The sequence below is a fragment of the Podarcis tiliguerta genome (genome assembly GCF_965153285.1).
Source record: "Podarcis tiliguerta genome assembly, chromosome: 2".
In the NCBI taxonomy this organism is placed as follows: domain Eukaryota; kingdom Metazoa; phylum Chordata; class Lepidosauria; order Squamata; family Lacertidae; genus Podarcis; species Podarcis tiliguerta.
Window position 1 is genome coordinate 48667340 of NC_139535.1, and position 19506 is coordinate 48686845.

Here is a 19506-nt window from a genome sequence, read left to right on the forward strand (position 1 = left end):
TCTGTTAGCTTTTTAAGGTACCACAAGATGCCTTCTTGTTTTTCTGTGACAAAAGTAATAAAATAGAAGGCCCTTTTGTTATCTGGAAAATGGTAGCCCTAGACAAGCGTAATATTTATTTATTAAAAAAATATATTCATACCACTATATCATAAAAAATCAAAGTAGTTTACAACAATGATATCTTGATATAATTAAAGAAACTACATAAAATTTAAAACCAGCATCAACTAAGTACTACAGGAACATGTTTTCTTAATTGCCTGCATAAGTCTGTTAGCACAGAAATGTTTTCAGCAGGTGTTTAAATGTTAAAACAAAAATGAATAATTAGGAACTGCCGCTATTTAATCTCATTTATTCAGCTACTTCTATAGCACCCTTCACCCAAAATGGTCACAGGGTGGTTTACAAACATAAGGTAACAAGATAAACAGAAACATTAAAATAACTCTCATAAACCACATAACAGCATTGTAAAAATGACATAAATGATCAGCCTCTAAAAGCCTGACAGAAAAAGTAGCGTTTTACCTGGCATCTAAAAGAATAGGTTACCTATAGTGATTATCAACAATTTGTACTACATCTACTAAAGTTTCTCATCGGCTATTACCACCCAAGAATATAAGACAATGCAATTAACTTACGTCTACATTTATATCCCTGCTTGTTTAGGCCCCTGTAAAGGAAATGGGGGGGGGGGGGGAGAGTTTAGTCACAAGCAAAACTTATAAAACAAAATATTCAGACATACAAGTTGTTTTATCAGCCCAAGGTCTTATTAAGAATATGCAGCTGATCCTACTGAAATATTTGAATCTTTCTTTCCCTAGAGAAGTCACAATACACTTTTGAAGTAGAGAAATGTCAACCTGCTGTTAATACCTAGCTATGCATTTCAAAGTGGTCCCAGATGGGAGAAGCTGTCTTAGAAAATGGAGGCTGTACCCAAGTGGATGAGAGAGAACAGTCAAGCTGAAGAAGTCAGCTGCCACAAACTTTCAGAACACCGTATGAAATATTAACTGCACATCAGCAGAAGTGATTGGATTTGATTTCTAGATTTTGTAGAGATGCTTTTCTTGTTTGTGCATCTTGTACACCACTCTGATGACTTCATGATGAGAAGCAGTGTATGAATTTGTCAAATAAATAAACTGTGGTTCTGATTGGACGTTCCCCAAACAGGTGCCCTCTGGATGTTTTGGGTGGAAGTTGCTATCCAAAGCATTTGGAAGGTACAAGGTTGGGGAAGGTTGTTGATGAAATCCATCAGTGGTTGATGCAGGGGTTGTTGCTGTTTTGACGTGGTTTTGAAGGCTCTTGGTTAAAGAAGCCCACTTAAGCTATCCTTGTAAACTGTTTAAAAAGCTCATTTTCAGGTCAGAAAAAAATAATCTTCAGGGTTTCCTACAGGCAGTCACTCTATGGAAAACTAATGCTAGAGTAGAAGTCAAGCTAACAGAAGGAAATGGTAAAACTGAATCCGTCAGTTCTTGCTCTAGCTGTAGCTGTGTGCAACATATAGATAAATAAAACAGACAATAGCTCTCACCACACAAAATCTTTACAGACAGAGCAAAATGTAGGTTGCCCAAAGAAGGTGGCAATGAACTCATGGTTTTTGATGTAGTGGATCTTGGCCTGTTTGATTGCTCCTCTCCTGTTCATAGTCACAGTTCCTTCATCTTCTCTCATTGACTGCTTGCTGTCTGGAAGCAAAGAAGTGAAACAGTGAAACTTGTATTTATAAAAGGAATAATTGTTTCATTATTTAGTTTAACAGGTACATTTTAACACTATCACTAAAAAAAGAAGAGCACATGCTTGTTCCTCTCCTTCGACTGTCTTCTGTCAAGTGCTGCTGCAGTAATATAAAAATTAAAATGAACTGAAGATATGGAGCATGTTAGAAAAACTCAGCAATATGCAAATTCTATATCAGATAGAAGGCACTCTAGCCACAACTACAGTGCTGGGGCGAAAGGCACAAAACCCCAACCTTTCCCCTATTTCCATGCTGACCACTAAAACTTAATCATCTGAACACATACACCCCATTTGCATTTTTTCCCTGTTCCACCAAGGGACCCAAGACAGTTTACAATTCCAAATATTACCAGGAGCAAAAAGGTACACAATATTTGTTGGCCAACTTCCGGAACCAAACTACTGTGAAACTATACCTTTAAAAGGCTGGAATTAGATTAATGAATACATCATTTTTCTTTTATTCTGCTATAGAAATGCCCTTTCAGTAAACAAAGGAAAATCAAATGATTTTATTTAGGCTAAGGGAACCTGCACCCTGCCCGACCCACTATTCAGCTTGAGACTCTCTCTAGCCGACACACACACTGCTTTTGCCTGGTGGCATTGTGGTGTGCTTGCCTGTGTAAACAATAGAAAAATGTGTATAGATATATTCACGTGTGCAGAAAGTCTTGATTTCTGCACATGGCTGGAATGTTGCTTACTGCATACAGATAAGAATCACAGCCATTGCTCTGCTGCCCACTTCTGCTTCTGGTCCCACCCAACACAGGCATACAAAAGATTCCCCACCAGTTTCTATGACCTTTGGGCTGAAAAAAGTTCTCCACCCCCGATGCAGAAAGTCTGTGGAAGACAGAGGAGGTGAAAATAAAGGTGATGGAAATGTGAGCTAAAATCACTTGAAAATACAACCAAGAGTTTGGGCAGAATTTCTGTTTCCTTGTGCAAGGTGTTTGTAGTTAAGGCAAGAATATGAAGATTGATGCGTGGATCCAAAACAACTTACTCTCAGTGTAGGGGAAGTAATGACACCACAGTGCCTGGCACTAGTATATTAAAAGAAGGGTGTGTGTGTTTTAATAAGCATGATGGCGCTGCTTCTGGTAGTATTAGTTCAAACTGATGGAATTAGGAAATCATTTCTCTGTAAATACACAAGAGTAGTAGTTTTTTAAAAAGTGTTTTGTTCCCCTGCAGTTTTATTTTAAGCAAATATTGAAGGACTTGGCAAATGCACTGACTCAACATGCAAAATTTGCCCTGGCTTCCCTCTCCTTGGTCTGCTATCCTTTCTCTCCGACATCTCCCTACTCCTTGTTATCCCCACATGCACAAAACATGTACAGCAAAGTGCCAAACTAATCTGGTTTTGCTGTGTGTAATGTGTTCCTTTAGCAATAGGGGAGAAACAGTTAAATTGTGGATGTGTCTCAAAGACAAGGGGAAATCCCCTTTCTGACCTTTTCAATCTTCCGACACAAGTGCTGTTTCCTCTTGTGCAATGGAAAGCTAGAGACAACCTGAGTTTGATGAGTTTCCCGTTAAAAGAGTATCAGTACATAGACACCATTTTCTCTATGGCTTACTCAGCTTTAGCACTCTGTCTTTCTCAAAGTGAATGGAACAACAGCTAGTTTCTGTGAACTTTGAGGCCTGGAAGACAGGAGCAAGATACTAACCAGTACATTTGCAAGTCTGGAAAATTATTCCAAAATTTCCTTAGTTTTTGTAATCTCAAACTGATCTCAATAAATACATGCTCCACTTAAATCTAGCAAATGTGTTTAGGACCAAGATAAAAGTCCAAGCTGTTTCATTTCTCCATTGCAGCCCAGGAATTACAAAATTATCTGCTACATTTTTTGGAACAATCCTGGTGCTCGAAGGTGTGCTTCCACTGTAACAAATTCACTGCAACACTCCTAGCAATTCCTGTGAGCCCCAAGTCCTCCTCTGCCTCCCTTATATCCAGTGCTTTCTTCAGGCTCTTCCCCCAAGCTGTTACAATTCAGAGCATAAAGAGTGATGTGGGCTGGAGTCTTGTAGAAGAGAAGACCAGCAGCTGCTTAAGGAGGAGCGGAAGGGCCCTGGATTAGGTGGAATGGCTGAATGCTTTGCAGCAAGCCTGCCTGAAGATCAGGGAATGAGAGCTGAATGCCAGTAGGGATCTCTTCTGTATGCTGAAAGGAAGGAAACTGCCTCCCTAAGTTTTTCTTTTACTCATTTACGAATGTATGCATCAAGTGTATAAAAGGTACATCTGAAAAAGAACATCAACACAGAGCAGAAGTAGGAAAAGTAAGGGTGTCAGGGAAAGAAGAAGTGACAGAGAGCTCTGTTGCAAAGGAAGGAAGTAACAGGAGGAACTGCAGCTACTAGTCAAAATTAGATTTTTATGTGGCTCGTAACATTTGAAACTTATAAAATGCTTCTGAAATACTAATGATATTTAACAATATATATGCAAAAATGATGCTCTGTTTAAAAATAAATTACTAGAATTAGAAAGAGAACCGTTTTTGAAGCAACCAGTCAATTCATCTGGTTGGTAACCAGATGAATCAGAATTGTAGAGTTGGGTCAACGAGTGCAACCCTCTGCAATGCAGGAATCTCAACACACTGTTCCCCATCCTATTTGAAATCATACTGGAGCCTGCTTAGCTTTGCAAACTGTACTAGCAATTTTACTGCTGCACTGCACCACTGGCCTTTGAATAAAGGGAGTTAAAGTCAAAGGAGTGGCAATAATTTTCTCTCTCCCAAAATCAAGATGTTTTATTTTCCACCTTTTTAAAGAAACTTTTTAAAAAAAACATCCATATATACACATCAGGAAACTGGTGTAATAGTAGATGCTGCTCGAAGTTGCATGTATTTGCTAACATCACAAAGTATCACTTCCCCTTTAGTAAAGTAAGTGCTTTGTATGTAATACACTGACTGCACTCTACACATGATGCTAAGCCATATTTTAGCGCTATGTAAATGAGATGCAGAATGCAATGCACTGGGCTCACATGCTCTTCCATTTGACGGCTTGTCATGTTATATGGAAGAGGAACCCAGACTTACGACAAACTTGAGGAAGCTTCAAAACAAGCCCACAGGTTTGAAGGTGGCTTGTGTTGAAACTTCGCAGAGTTTAAGGCAGGATTTCTGGTTCATGCAACATGACACTAATGTGAAATGGACTCTAATGACTGCAGAAATCCTCCTGCTGGTCATGAGGGAGGAAGAAAGGGAAAGTGGCAGCTCATCTAGCATTAAACAATGGTGTAGTGTTATGTATGTATGCAAGGCACCAAAAAGGTCTGCATAATGCAGTTCTAGGAAGAGGGTAGGAGCAGATTCCTGCATACTTGGGGAGATGGATTCCTGAGGTATGCAGGGAAAAAAAGATAATACCTAGCTGCCCAAAGGCTGGCAAGCACAGGGACTGTACACCTCTTCCCCGTATAATTGAGGGATCAGCTTTCATCCAGTCAGAAATGGGAGATTGGCTGAAGTGAATAAAGTGGCTTGGTGCTTGCTCCCCTTCAGTCTGGGAGCTTGGCCTCAATAATTCCCCATTGCCATTTAAAGGATCACATGGGAAGAACTGGTATTGGAGGACATGCACAGAACCCCCCACCCTCATAGGCATTCTGAAGCCCAGGTGGGCTATGGAATCTGTCGCCAGTACTATGGACTAATCCAGGAAAGGAGATCCGTGCTCAGAATTATGCGTCTCCATGCATAGTCACTCACTGTGTCAGATGTTCATACAAATGCACCAAAACGTGCACAGGTAGTCTGTAAACACCACATTGTTTTCAATGGGATGCACATTCAGATCTGCATTTGGATGTAATTCACAAACATAATCCCTGATCCACTAAGTGACATGCCTAGCAGAAGTTGTCCTCTATATTTAACCGAATCAAGGATAGGAAGCATCTGGAACAAAGTAGAAGGAAAAATTACCCCTTTTACCCTACCCCTCATCCTCCCTGCATTCTGTTTTTATGAAGCCATGAAGATGTGGACAACTTTTAGCAAAATCTTTTAAAAAATGGAAATCTACACTTTTTACACACTATTTAGGGAATTCTGCCATGTACAGCAGTTCAAGTGATAGCAACTAGCATGAAAAAATTGTGGAAAGCTGTCAAAGCCTATAAATATTAGAAGATGCCACCAAGCTTTCACATCTTACCAAACAAAGGAAAAACCTTTGCTCAGACCTCTGGCACAGTTTCCATTGAAATGAATGGGGGTAGTGAATGAACAGTGCAAGAAAGCTACAATTCCCATTAAGAGTTTTATCAGATGGAAATATTGCCAGTTATTGCCATTTACTGTGGGTCCATTAAAAAGAAATTTAGCTATGGAAAACATGCATACGTATTAATACAATCTATAAATCACACAGAAATAGGCAACACTTTTCAGATAACTCTTTCCTGCATTAACCTGCAGTTAATGAGCATTCGATAATCCATATAATCTTCCCCACCCACTGAAAATGCTAAAATACTTTGTTCCCTACTGAAACTACCTATTTTTCAAAGAAAGCAATTGACAAACCCTTCCGTTTTATTGCTGAAGTCCGCGGCATAATTCCAGAAAGAGAAAGCTATTCTTGCTGCCTCCAAAGCTGCTTAACACAGAGAGTGAGACACTCAGTATGAAAGTAAACCAACCACTGAGGTGCTAAGTTCTGTGACTGGATAAGGTCAGTAACTTCATTAAAATAAACAAAGAAATTGGCAACCAGTTCTACTTCTTATAAGCATCATTTTTATATGGGGGGGGGAGGGGAGAAGACTCATTTGTGGGACCCCAAGTCTAGCGTTCAACCACCTTCTACCCCTCAATTCCAGGAATGATGGAATATTCTTTCTGCTCTCATACGGAGAAGAGAATTTAATCTAGGGCACATCAATTTGGAAACATGCCATTTTAGTTCAATGACAAGCGAATTGCTCTGTACATCATGAAACTATGGACGGAAACTTTTCATATACCAATAGAGGCTTGGGTTAATAACATCTGGATCATTGCTCTATCAGAATGCCTCACATACCATCAGCAACTAATCAAAGGCATCTCCAAAAAAGATAGCTTTGAGACAATCTGGTCTTTCTTTTTCTCTTTTATTGAAGAGGAACAGAATATTTTAATGCCACCATCATCACAGAGCTGTCTGTGGAGGGGATATATTGATTGAAAATGTATTGTATAGTAATTGTACTATAACTTTTGAATAAATGTCTTAATTTTTTTAATGAAATGTGTGCAGCATGCTGCCTATACCACTGAATAGGTGAAGATCCTTAGCATGTAAGAGTGCCATGTGTGCATTGGAGATATGTGCAGGGAGCTCCTAGACCAGATGTATTGTAAAATTTCTTGCCATAAACTTGCATAATAAATTACAAGTACTATATATGAGAATATTTTTCTGCTTACACGTTCCTTTTCTTAATTTACCCCCACATTTGAAAACTAAGGCTACAACATTTAACTGATTAATTCATCAGCGAGGAACCTCTGGCTTGTGGACCCAGCAAAGGTCCTAATTAGGCACACAAGGTAGTTTCTCCCAAGACATGCCCACACATAGGGGCAAGTAAAGATGTGGCCTCTTGCAGTCCATATGTCAACCATATGACCATCATTGCTTGCGGTCCCCCAAGGGTTTGCCTGCATAGTCAGAAATCAAACCATGCAGCCAATGGGAGCAGGCTTTACAGGCAATGATTCATGGTGCCTGCAACCCCTTGAGAATTTCTTTGTCCATGTCGTTTGCAATCAAATGGGCAAAAGAATACACTTCACAGGAGATCATGGTACCTCAGGTGACTGACAAGATGTGCTTTTGGTAGTTTACCCAGTGAAAATTCGCCAAACTAGTGAGCTTTCAGTGCTGATGCAATACCTTTTCCCTGGAAGCAAAACACTGGTTTATTTAAACTGGGCATAGTATGCAAATGTATCAACCAATGTTGTTCCAGTCCTGCCAGGCCCAAGGAAATCCTTGGATTTTGTAACTCCTTGAGCAACCATGATGGGCTAAAAAGGAAGAACAGCGGTAGAAATGTTCATACCCTGTGCAACCTCTTGAGGGTGGCAGAGGATCAAAGTGACTTCTTTTGCTGAAGCAAAGTGTCTGCCAGTGCACTTTCGGGTAACAAGAACACTTTGATAACAGGCTGAGGAACACCTGTGGTATAGAAAATGAATTTTCAGCAACGCTTATGAAGCAGAAGCTTCTGAGTTTGTGTCCAGATGACCACAACACATAAAAGGGTGCATAAGGTGGTTAAGAGTCCCTATCAGCTGGCCTCTCACCACATCCCGTGGCCAGTCACCCATCCATCAATGTCCATGCACACATCAGAAGGGCATCTACGCTCATTTATGTGCAACCTTGAAAAGTACTTTATATTGGCTTACATCATCATTCCACCTAGCTCAGCTTTCTCTACAATGACTGGCAGCAGCTCTCCAGGTTTTCACACATTGCCAGCCCAACTTGGAGATGTTGAGGACTGAATTTGGGACCCTCTGCATGAAAAGCAAATGCTCTACCACTAAGCTATGGCCCTTTGCATATTCCCCCTTGCATGGAGGAATGCTCATGTGAGTATGTACACAGAACCTCTTCTCACACATGTCTGACTTGGGTGAAGCAAAGAAGCTCACACTCTTCCCCTGGCAGCCCTCTGAGATGCCCCCAAACTTTTTTCTGAGGGTTGGGGAACCTCCCATTCCATCTGGGAAGATTTCCCCATCCTCAGCTCCCATGCCACAACTCACTCCATTCCATAGGCTATCCCAAGAGGCTCTTCAGGGGACTTAGAAGGCTGCTGAAGGAGGAACAGGGAAGTCACCTTCCATTCTCACATCTCTGGATCCAAGCTAGCGTCATCCAATTTAAAATTAATGTTTACTATATATTGCATCATCATAATAATATTGAAGAATAATAATATTAATATTCACCCATTTCCTTACCTCCATCTTCTAGAAAATATTGTACAGCCATCAATACTTTCCCTTGAGGTTGCAAGTCAAGCTAAGAAGAACAAAATCAACAAATTACCTTCCAGTTACACTAAAATTCCTACAAACATCTTGTTCTACATTCTGAAAATATCACATGCAGAGGGGCAAGTCACAGTTGAAGACTACTTTCCTTCTCTCTCACATCTATTTCACAATGACAACAATGTTGATACTGTTAGTTTCTTAATTATTATGGAGTCACCCCACATTTCATTTATCGTCAGCTGAATGTAAACAATAAAACCATACAAGGATTGTCTGGCTGTATGGAAGTTCCACATCATTTGCATTAACCCAAATACCACCGATTCCCACAGTTTCCCACTGAGAGCCTCTCTAAATAAGCAGAACATCATTTGAGCTTTGCCCAGATTTATGGACTACCAGGTTACAATGCCACCCACTGCTGGCAAATTCACTTTGGGGTAAATTATCAGCCTCAGATCCACTAGCTCACCAGCACTTCATCCGACAGATTAAAATCCTGAGGGCACACGTCACAACTGCAAGGCCCATCAGTTTATCACAAATTAGCCTAATCTTTTCTCTATCCCCGTCAGGGATACAGAGCAAGGTTGTGGAAATAAGACACAGTAATGACATCAAGGACATGAGGCACGTTGAAGCACACATTATGTTCCTTTTCTAAGGAACTAGACAAGGAGCATTCCCATTTTTTGAGAACATGAAGTTCTGCTGAGAATAATCTTAACAAGTGAAAAATTCCTATGCTATGAGCATGTGGCCCTCTAGAGATCTGCTTCTAAGCTGTATAGACTTAGGGTAACACAGTAGAAAATAATTAATCACATGGTGTCATACTCACCCAGAATTCTGCTTTCCCATTGCCTTTCTTACATCTTTCAGCCAAAACAGATACACCCACAGTCACCTCAGATAATGGGTCTTCTGCTGCTTTCATGAGAACAATCTGAATGACGCGGCCCTCATAAATGTGGGCATCAAATGAAGATTTCCAGTCTGGGTACATAGTGGGTTTCTTTTGAATCAAGGTTTTGCCTCTCTCTGGAAATGTCACAGAAAAGGCATAAATGAAGAGCTGCCAGGAAAAACACTAAATTTCACAATCACAACCAACAGACGATTTTAATTTTATTAGAACTATAGCCAGGAAATAAATCTCAACAATGTTAAGATAACAAAGAAGGATTTTTTAAAAACACATCAACTGCAATAACAGCCAATGAACATTGAATAAGTCTTATTTTAGTCATTGTTTAGATTGCCTTTTCCCTAGGGTCCCCAGCCCATTGCCCCAATGGAGAACCCTGGCCCTTCTCATTGTTTAAAAAGTTTATTTTCCTTTATTGTGCTTTGGGTGGCACTAAGCTCCTAGGAAAACCAAGTACAGGCGTCCAACCACATCAACCCTCCTCCCTTTCCCTTCCCCAGAATGCCACTGGGACCCATGTGGGATGTTTCTCTTGTTTGTGCTGATGGATTTTGCCTTCAACATGTGTGTTGCTTTTTGGGGTACATGGGTGGGTCTCACCTGTTTGACTTCTTCAGTAGAGTTTGCCTGTTTTTTGTGCCTTAAGGTGGTGAGTGGATTTCCCCTGATTTCCCCAATGCCCCCACAGCTTTTCCAGATTTGGGGAATTGCCAAAATTGTTTAGCTGCTTTGTGGGGTGGATGTGTGTTACTTCTGTGAAATGGGTTGTGCTTTGGGGCACGGGAAATATCTGTTTTCAAAGTTGGGATTCAGAGCCAACTTCTCTCTTATAGGCATGCTCTCCCTCTCTCTTTTGCAAAGTTATTTGTCCTCCATGACATCAAAGATCCCTTGGGCAGCTTTTCTGTCACTAGATAGATGCCCAATGAAAGCCATTTTATAGTGGTGCCCACAAGAGTTTCTCAGATTTCCAAATGCGGCCTAATATCCAGGCCCAATTTTGGCAACTGTGTTAGTTGAGCCATGATAAATAGCCGAATCTCTGTAAACTGTATGGAGAGTGATCGGTTCCTTAATATTCTGACATAGGATTTAAGTTCAGAGTTAAGTTTATGTTTATCCAACAGCTGTTTTGTTTGATGCACGTCTCTCAGTATGATGGACTGTCCAAACAGTAGTAAAGAATAGCACCTCAGTTTGGCTTTATTAGGCAAGGACTGCCAAAACCAACATTATAAATTAGGTATTTGACAAGCAGGCTGATGTTAGCTTGCCAAATGTTCACAAATAGCCACCTGAGGATATTCTGCATTCTGCAGACTTCTGCTTTATCTCCTCTGCTTCTGCCAAAAAGCTTTTACCTGGTCTCAGAGATCCTTTCTAGTAACAGCTACTCAGAGCAGATGTTTTCAATTAATGAAAAGTGAATCTCAGAGCTTCCAACCTCTACCCTTTCTGCAATTTTGTTGTGGCAACTTCTATAACAATGTCCTCAAAGGCAGATCGGCAGCCCATGAATTTCCAGATAAAGATTAATGCTGCTCTAGTATCCCCTCCAGCATCTGTTACATTTTTTCTTGAAGATTTTAAAGGAACTCTACCCATTTGTCGTGGTGATCTAACACATGCTTGACTGTGTTGGCCTAAAAGGAGGAAATCCAACTATGCAGTAATCAGCCTGGGCCTAAGAAAATATTTCCCCCATTTTACATTTGGCTAGAAAATGTTCACTTGAGTGACATTTGGGTGTACGGATTTTACTGGCACATGGACCAGAATTAGAAAATGTTAATTATGAGACAGAGGTCAAATGATTTTTTTTTGTTCAACTTCAACATGCTCTCCCACAATGATTACACTGACATAAAAGTGTATATGTATTACTTATGAACAGATAAAATATTAAAGATTTTCAGTTTATCCATTTTGCTGAACTATTTGTGCATCCAAAAATATTTAAAATAAACCAGAGCAATACTTTTAAATCTTCATTCACAGTATGGATATGCATTTGTTCCATAATAAATGGGGAAAAAAGGGTCCATTCATTTCTTTCCAAAAAGGGTCCATGGAACATACAGAATGGAAACGAACGAGCTTTTCTAGTTCTAATAGCAACAGCCATTGCTTAAAGTTAGAAGGAAAGAAAGCACTTATTATGTAACTATTTTTAGTCCAAGCCCTGGGTGACAATTGGTTTTCATGCAGTGCAAAAGAAAAGGCCTCAAGAATATTTTTAAGGGTCTAAAGTTCAGTAAGGAAGGCCAGCAATACTCCTGAGCCTTCTAAGAAAGGAGTCACACAGGGCCAGGGTTTATCCATCGAAGCTCTAGGGAACCTCCTTATCCTGATAAAAGGTTATCAAAGATACTGTTTCCTAAGATGCAGGCATACCTTGTTTCCCTGACCTCTTTAGCCAAAGGTGTTTTTTCCCCTTTTTTTTAGTTGGAAAGCCTTCCTCCCAGATGCCGAGAGTTTTCAGTGCAAAACACACATACACATACACATACACAACACACGGAAGTACTGTATCAACATGTAAAACCTTCATGAAAACTGAATGGAAAGCACAGAAGTTATAGGCAGCAGAAAAGCAGATGGGTGCACCACTGAACTGGATGGGAAATGACATTGAATGGTAACAACAACCTGAATTAGGCTTTCAGTAACGAAAGGAGAAATTCTTCTTGCACACCCTTCTCTGAACTATGATTTTAATAATAATAATAATAATAACAATAATAATAATCCTTCGCATGCCTGTGTACAGTGGTCTTCTTCTAAAAAGAATGACAGAATATGTAGGTGGAACCACAAGACAGTTCCTGCTGATGAGTTGAGTTCCACCCAAAAAAGTGACTTTTGAATAATGGACTCTGAAGAGAGAAGAAAAGCAGGCAACAAAACAATCTTCTGCTAATTGGACAACAAAGCCTTCCGGCTCTAGTAATGGATTGTAGTAAAGAAGTATCTTTTCAAGATATGACGGGGATGGCATTTCACACCGAATCCATTCTCACATTATGCTTTGGATTTAAAATAATGCAACAAGACTAAAATAATAAAAATGGAAATAATAATTGATTAACTTCAGCTTTCACATTAAAAAATAAGGTGTTAAAAATTCATAGTACATACCAGCATGGTGGTACATCCATTTGAATTTTTTATTCAAAGCTACCTTTATCTCTCGGTCCAGTATATCTGAAGGAGCGTCTCCACCCCCATCGTTCTGCTCAGACACTGAGGTCCAACACCGAGGGCCTTCTGGCGGTTCCCTCACTGCGAGAAGCCAAGTTACAGGGAACCAGGCAGAGGGCCTTCTCGGTAGTGGCGCCCTCCCTGTGGAACGCCCTCCCACCAGATGTCAAAGAGAATAATAACTACCAGACTTTTAGAAGACATCTGAAGGCAGCCCTGTTTAGGAAAGCTTTTAATGTTTGATGTATTATGGTATTTTAATATTTTGTTGGAAGATGGCTGGGGTATAAATATATTATTATTTTTTTTTATTATTATCATCATCATCATCGTCATCATCATCATCATCTCTTCCTGATACATTGCCTATGATCAGATGACTTAAATCCAAATGATGCTGTACACAAATAGCCATATTCTTCACTCTTTCCCTGTCATTGGGATTAAACTGGCCTATGCCACATACATTAGACTAGAAACTGCATCATTTGACACCTTAAGGTTGTAATCGTATACACATTTACTTTGGAGTACATCGCTACCGACTCAGTGAGATTTCCTTTCTCATAAACAAGCACACAATTAGACTCGGGTCCTGCCAGACCATATGTGAGGAATTCCAGACCACAAATGGAATCAATTCAACTGATCAATCTTCTTACCTGTCGTCAAGGCCTCTTTCATTTTTATTGCACAGAATGGCTGTAGTTGCTCTCCTTGATTCGGCATAGGTCCTAGCTCAAAGGAGTTGAATGATATTCGTAAGAAGGGAGCCATTTCTCATAGCACAATTGTAAACCTACACAGGGGAAAAACAGACAAAAAAGTTAAGGCTAGAGTTAGAAATTGGGCCGTGTGGAGAAAATAAGATGAAGAAAGGACTCAGTAAACCTTGCTTGAAATCAACTCCTGGTGTGTTCTGATACCCATCTGCTGAGTTGACTAAATTTATAGGGAAAAGATTAGATGCTTCTTTCTTTCCAGTAAAATTATAATAAATCCAATTCAGAGTAAATCTGAATCCAGACATTCTAGTTCACATATAGCTTTTTAAAACCAAAAAGCAAAATGCATCATGTTATTGTGTGCATATTGGCTCAGCTCCTAAGAACTAAGTGTCTCGCTCTTCTCATGGAATAGAGGTTTTCACACTTTCTGTACCCCCAAAACCAGATCTATAAGGTCTGAGGACCTTGGGAAATGGTGTGAGATATGGCATAAGAGAGGCTGCAGATGGCTGGAAGATTTGAAAACTGCAGGATGAGCAGAAGTGCTTTTCTGCTCACAGTGCACACTTTTTGGAACCAAACCACATATCTTTGGCTAGTGGCCATAATTAACCTTTCTAACTGACACATCATACATAAATCTCTTCATTTTTCTTATCCTGCTGTTGGAAACTTATTGCTCTAGATCACTGTCCATCTTGATAAGACACTTAAGCCCCACCAGTATTTAGCTAATGACAAATTTATTATCAGAAAGCAAACATGTGTTTGGCTCCCTGCAGTTCTGTCATTGTGTTTAAGGCTGACACAAGCGCCCAAAACAAGTCATCAGTAGAATGTTTCATTCTTCTCTGGACTAAATGAGAGCACAAATGTTGTTCATTTGTTTGCTTCATCTTACTTTAAATAAATCACTACCCCCATTTTGTCTAGACGGCTTGGTATAAAGATTTTAATGTTATAAGTCTTCTCATTCAAAATACTAATATCTCACCCAACCCCCAAACTGAAATCAAGGTGACTCACATAAAAGCATATCATAGAATAAAAAACACAGTATAAAATTATAAGCAAATCATGCGTACTTAAATATAAACATTAAAGTTAAAATACTTCCAATTTGACATATTAGCTATGCATCTTTTAAAGCAACACTAGATGACAAATATTTCAGACCTAAGAGAAAACTCTGCTTTAGAAAGCCTGTGGTCCAATATTACTATAAAAGAAAAACAAAATCTGTAATGAAAGATAAACTAAAAAGAAGTCTGTTTGATGTTTACAAATAGACATGAGGTCATCCTTACATTTTCTAACATATCACAAGACATTCAGTCTGCACATTCTCAGTACAAGCTACAAGCATTACAGCCAGAAACTATGATCTAAACCTCAAAATATGTGAAGCTTGATTGAATCATCATTCATGTGCATGGGAAACCTTTCACACAGATAAACTTATGTGATCTATTTGCCTGCATAATTAGGAAGTCCAGTATTTCACTTGTGAAATATGCATGAAGTACAAAAGCATCTGGTTTTAGTACTTTCCCCTGCCACCTAGTACTTTCAGTCTTTTTTAAAAAAACAAAAACTACTCTAACCCACAAATCAGATCAGGTTCTATCCTGTCTTTCTTCTTTCCCCCATTTGCTTGCTTAAATCATTCGGAATTATTTGGACCTCATTCCCTACTGTCTGCTTGTTCTCTCAATTACATGCATGTTATTATAAAAATATTTTCAGATCTGATGTGTATTTTGGCATGAGATTGTAGGGCAAACACACATCTTGGTTTCCTCAATTAAAAGACAAAAACGAATTCACAACTGTAATCCCCATTATATCTATACAGTATATCTATATATATATTTAATTTCTCCATTGCTTTAGTAACACTCTTCACCTGTCCTGCATTAGCAACCACACAAATATAACCTTTACTACTTCCTTACACTGAAGTCAATCTTAATCACAGAGCAATTCTGTTTCACAGGTAGATTTCCACATGAGATCTGCAAAAAACTCGCTTGTCAGTGGCTCATCCTGGCAAATCGGTAGGTGGCGCTCTTTCCACTGTATCAGTAATTGATCTTCAGAAACCATACTACAACACGAATTGTTGTAAAGTGTCGCTTCTGTCTTAAATTGGCTTAAAACCATTTTTTAAAATGCACAGCACACTCTTGCATACTATTTTGTCAGTCCAACGAAAGGGTTTCATTTGCTATGATTAAAAATGTCGTATTTTAATGTTGTATTTTAACATAACCATAAATAACTGGTGTATAATTTCAAATAAGCACCACTTATTATGTTATAACCTAAACCGAGGAATACACCCTGATTACTATAAGCAAAGCCCAACCATAAGATACACAATGATGCCACAAATTCCTTGCCACCATTTGCCACCTCACACAATGGCTGGTGTGAATAAATGAAGAAGGTGCAGCCTTCAATTCTTCCAGTCTTAATTTTTTTTTTTAAAAAAATGTTTTTATTAAAGATTTTCTTGGGTTATTCTTCCAGTCTTTATTATTCAGACCACCACCATCCCATCCACTGGTCACTCCAGTCATTGGCACAGGTATGCCACCTTCCAGATTCTTCCAGTTCCACTTTGCAGAAAGTTCCTCTTTCTTTTTGTTTCACTCCAGACTATGTTATTAATGGAGCAGATTTCAAAGCAAAATGGAAGTAAGAAGAACATGCATTTTACAGTAATAACATAACCCTGGATAGCTCCGTTGGTTGGAGCGTGATGCTGATAACGCCAAGATTGCAGGTTTGATCCCTGTATGGGACAGCTGCATATTTCTGCATTGCAGGGGGTTTGGACTAGATGATCCTCAGGGTCCCTTCCATCCAGCTCTATGATTCTAACCTTTGCCAGAGGCCTATTATCCCTTGCTGCCATGAATTAAGACAGTATCAGTGATGGGCAGTGCTTTTTCTGGGGGTACTCAAGGGTAAAAGTGTGGCACTTGTTGTAACAACAATTTCATGGTGAGTACTGGCACCTTTTCTTTCTAGAAGAACAGCACTAGTGATGGGGAGAGCCCAAAACAAAGCCAGGAAAAGGCCTTTCTCACTGGCAGCTCATCTTTCAGAGGCACTTCTTGGTATTGCCAGTACATCTCCTAGCTGTGTATTTGACTATGTGAGTTTAGTCCCCCCCCCCCCAATTATTTCTATTTATCCCAAACATATATATGAAAGACACAGTTTCTAGAGTATGAATCAGATCCTTTTAAACAGTTCAAACTGAAGGTTTTTCCCCCTGGATCATATTCTCTAAACAGTTACAAATCTTGAATTAATATAGTACATATTCCTGAACTGATAATATGCTTTGCTTGCTACTGAGTAGGGAACGAACTATTATAAACCCTTTCATTCCAAGGTACATATCCTTCTTTGAAAATGGAAGCTCTTACAGCAGGCTATAAAACGGAAGATAAATGAAATATGATTTTAAAGAGGAAGAGATTGTAATGTGGATCAAATGCTTTTTTATTTTTGCTGTGGTGAGCATTTTCCTGGTAAACTAATGTTCATCATTGCCAACAAGATTATTTGACTACCATTTAGGGGGAGAAGTCAGCATTTCCCATCTAGTCCTTGAGATGATATTTGCATATGTGCTTGTGTACCATATACACGTACACCCATTGCAAGCAAGTGGTGCTTAGCAAGGATCCTAAAACACATTTAGCAGCCAACATGCTTTCCCAAAAATTTTATTCAAGATGTCATTGACTGTTAAGAACAGGAAAATAAGAATTCAGGTTTGATAGTTTCCAATGACTTGGTGACTTGCTGGCCTGGTTCACACATAAGCATGATTCAGTGTGCACAAATGGGCGCCAAAAGTGAAGATCACACCTGCTGCATTATTTCCCCAGTCCTGTTGATGCTGGGCTCAGTACAGTGGTACCTCTAGTTATGGACTCAATCCATTCTAGGGTGCTGTTCACACCCCAAAAAGTCCACAACTAGAGTGCCGCTTCTGCACATGTGCAAGATGCGCAGAGAGCTTCTGTGCATGAGTATGCGGTGAAACCCGGAAGTATACACTTGCGGGTTTGCCACATTCGTATCCTGAATAAACGCAACCGGAGACTGACATGACAAGAGGTACGGCTGTAATACATCTGAACCTAGGCTGTGGTTTTTCTTGTCCAGACAAATCTCAAGCTTTAAGCAATATTTGTTTGCAACAGCAGCAGCAGCAGATGAGGAGCACAGCAGATGCAAACTTCACCCTGGGAACCTACATTTACTCATTTGTGCTGTTCCATGTTTGAGCATTGTGCATGAACTGGACCAATGTCTCTTTATTGGCTCCCATGTTTAAAACAAAGTACTGCTAGACTGACAAAAGCTGAGCGGAAACTGTTTGCTTCCCTATATTTCAGAGGTCTCTACAGCAGCTCTCATAGCACTCCAAGGAACATAACAGCTGCTAACAAAACAATATTTACTGGAATGAAACACAGTGCTTTATCTGTTAAAAAAAAAAACAAAAACAAAATGTTAAGATATTCTGTTTGTGTTAGCTTTAAGGTGGGAGAAGGATAAGCTACTTACAAAATGTAGAAAGAATATTTCAGTTATCAATGAGAAATAAAAGTAATGATTTAGTCACAATATTTCAGTGTATTGTGGAAAATATATTGGCCTGGTTCACAAATCTCATTAAATGGCCATTAAAAATAAGCTATGCTTTAATGAGAAGCAGCAGCACATAGTACACCTGGGGCAGGGGGTAAGCTAGAGACCAAGGGCGGCAGCTGCAGTTGCCCAGAGGACTCCTAAGGAGAGGGGAGAAGAGAGGAGGCTGAGGGAATACTTCACAAGGGAGGGTGTTCAAAAAAGGGTGAGAGGCTGCCAGCTCTGCAGGCAAGGGGTGACCTAACTGGGCTCCTGAGACCCACAGGGGTTCCACAGAAAGAATGTAGTTGGTCAAGGGAGCCGTGGACCCAAAAAGGTTGAAAACCTCTCAGCCAAAAAATAAATATTAATTTATGCTATAAAAAAACTTAAGGAACTACAGTGGCACCTCGGGTTACAGATGCTTCAGGTTACAGACTCATCCAACCCTCGGGTTAAGAACTTTGCTTCAGGATGAGAACAGAAATTGCGCGGCAGCAGGAGGCCCCATTAGCTAAGGTGGTACCTCAGGTTAAGAACAGTTTCAGGTTAATAACAGACCTCCAGAACGAATTAAGTTCTTAACCCGAGGTACCACTGTATACTGGAACTTTCTTATCTGGGCAAAAGACCCCCAGAAGCTACTCCATACACATGCATAAAGCTTGGAAGGTACAGACATCAGTTTTCAAAGTGAGAATCTCTTGCAACTCTCAAGGCAAAAATGGATTTGAAAGTGCTACCAAGGCCCAAGTTTGACCTCCCTGCTACCTTGTCAGGCAGTCTCCCAGTTGCCCATGCCCAACCCTGTCTACAAAAAGAACAAAGAAAAAAGCAAGCTCTTACTGAGACTAGATGTTTTGTTTTATATATAAACAGTCATTTATATACTTGTTGGTTACATAAAATATGTATTTAAATAAAATATGTATTTCCATTTCACAAGTTAGCCACTTATACGTCTGGATCAATATTTATATATCTTTTCCCCCTGTTTATTTGTTTTTCTCCTGTATCAGTGTAAGCTATGTTTTTACCAATATACAAGTAGTTAAAAGGTTGCTATTTGCTATAGATGCTTTTGTGTAAATGAGATAATAAACATACTAGAACTTATTATGCAAAGCTTTGGTGTTTGGAAGGGTTGGGATTAAAAGATCAGTAGCAGGCTTTGATT

At 39.6% G+C, this 19506-nt stretch overlaps 1 protein-coding gene across 4 annotated transcripts in view; it reads right to left on the reverse strand.

Moving 5' to 3' along the window:
- PRKCD (protein kinase C delta) overlaps window positions 1-19506 on the reverse strand; it is a 58761-nt gene that overhangs the window by 19018 nt on the left and 20237 nt on the right. For 2 of the 4 annotated variants that reach the window (XM_083429134.1, XM_083429135.1), the window contains exons 2-6: window positions 13608-13744; window positions 9658-9857; window positions 8781-8841; window positions 1559-1715; window positions 651-682 (exon numbers count right to left, since the gene is read on the reverse strand). In XM_083429134.1, the coding sequence (XP_083285260.1) occupies window positions 651-682; window positions 1559-1715; window positions 8781-8841; window positions 9658-9857; window positions 13608-13722 (565 nt within the window). In that variant the 5' untranslated portion in view covers window positions 13723-13744. Of the gene's footprint in view, window positions 1-650; window positions 683-1558; window positions 1716-8768; window positions 8842-9657; window positions 9858-13607; window positions 13745-19506 lie in introns of all 4 variants that reach the window. The other 2 variants (XM_083429132.1, XM_083429133.1) reach the window with 1 other exon arrangement.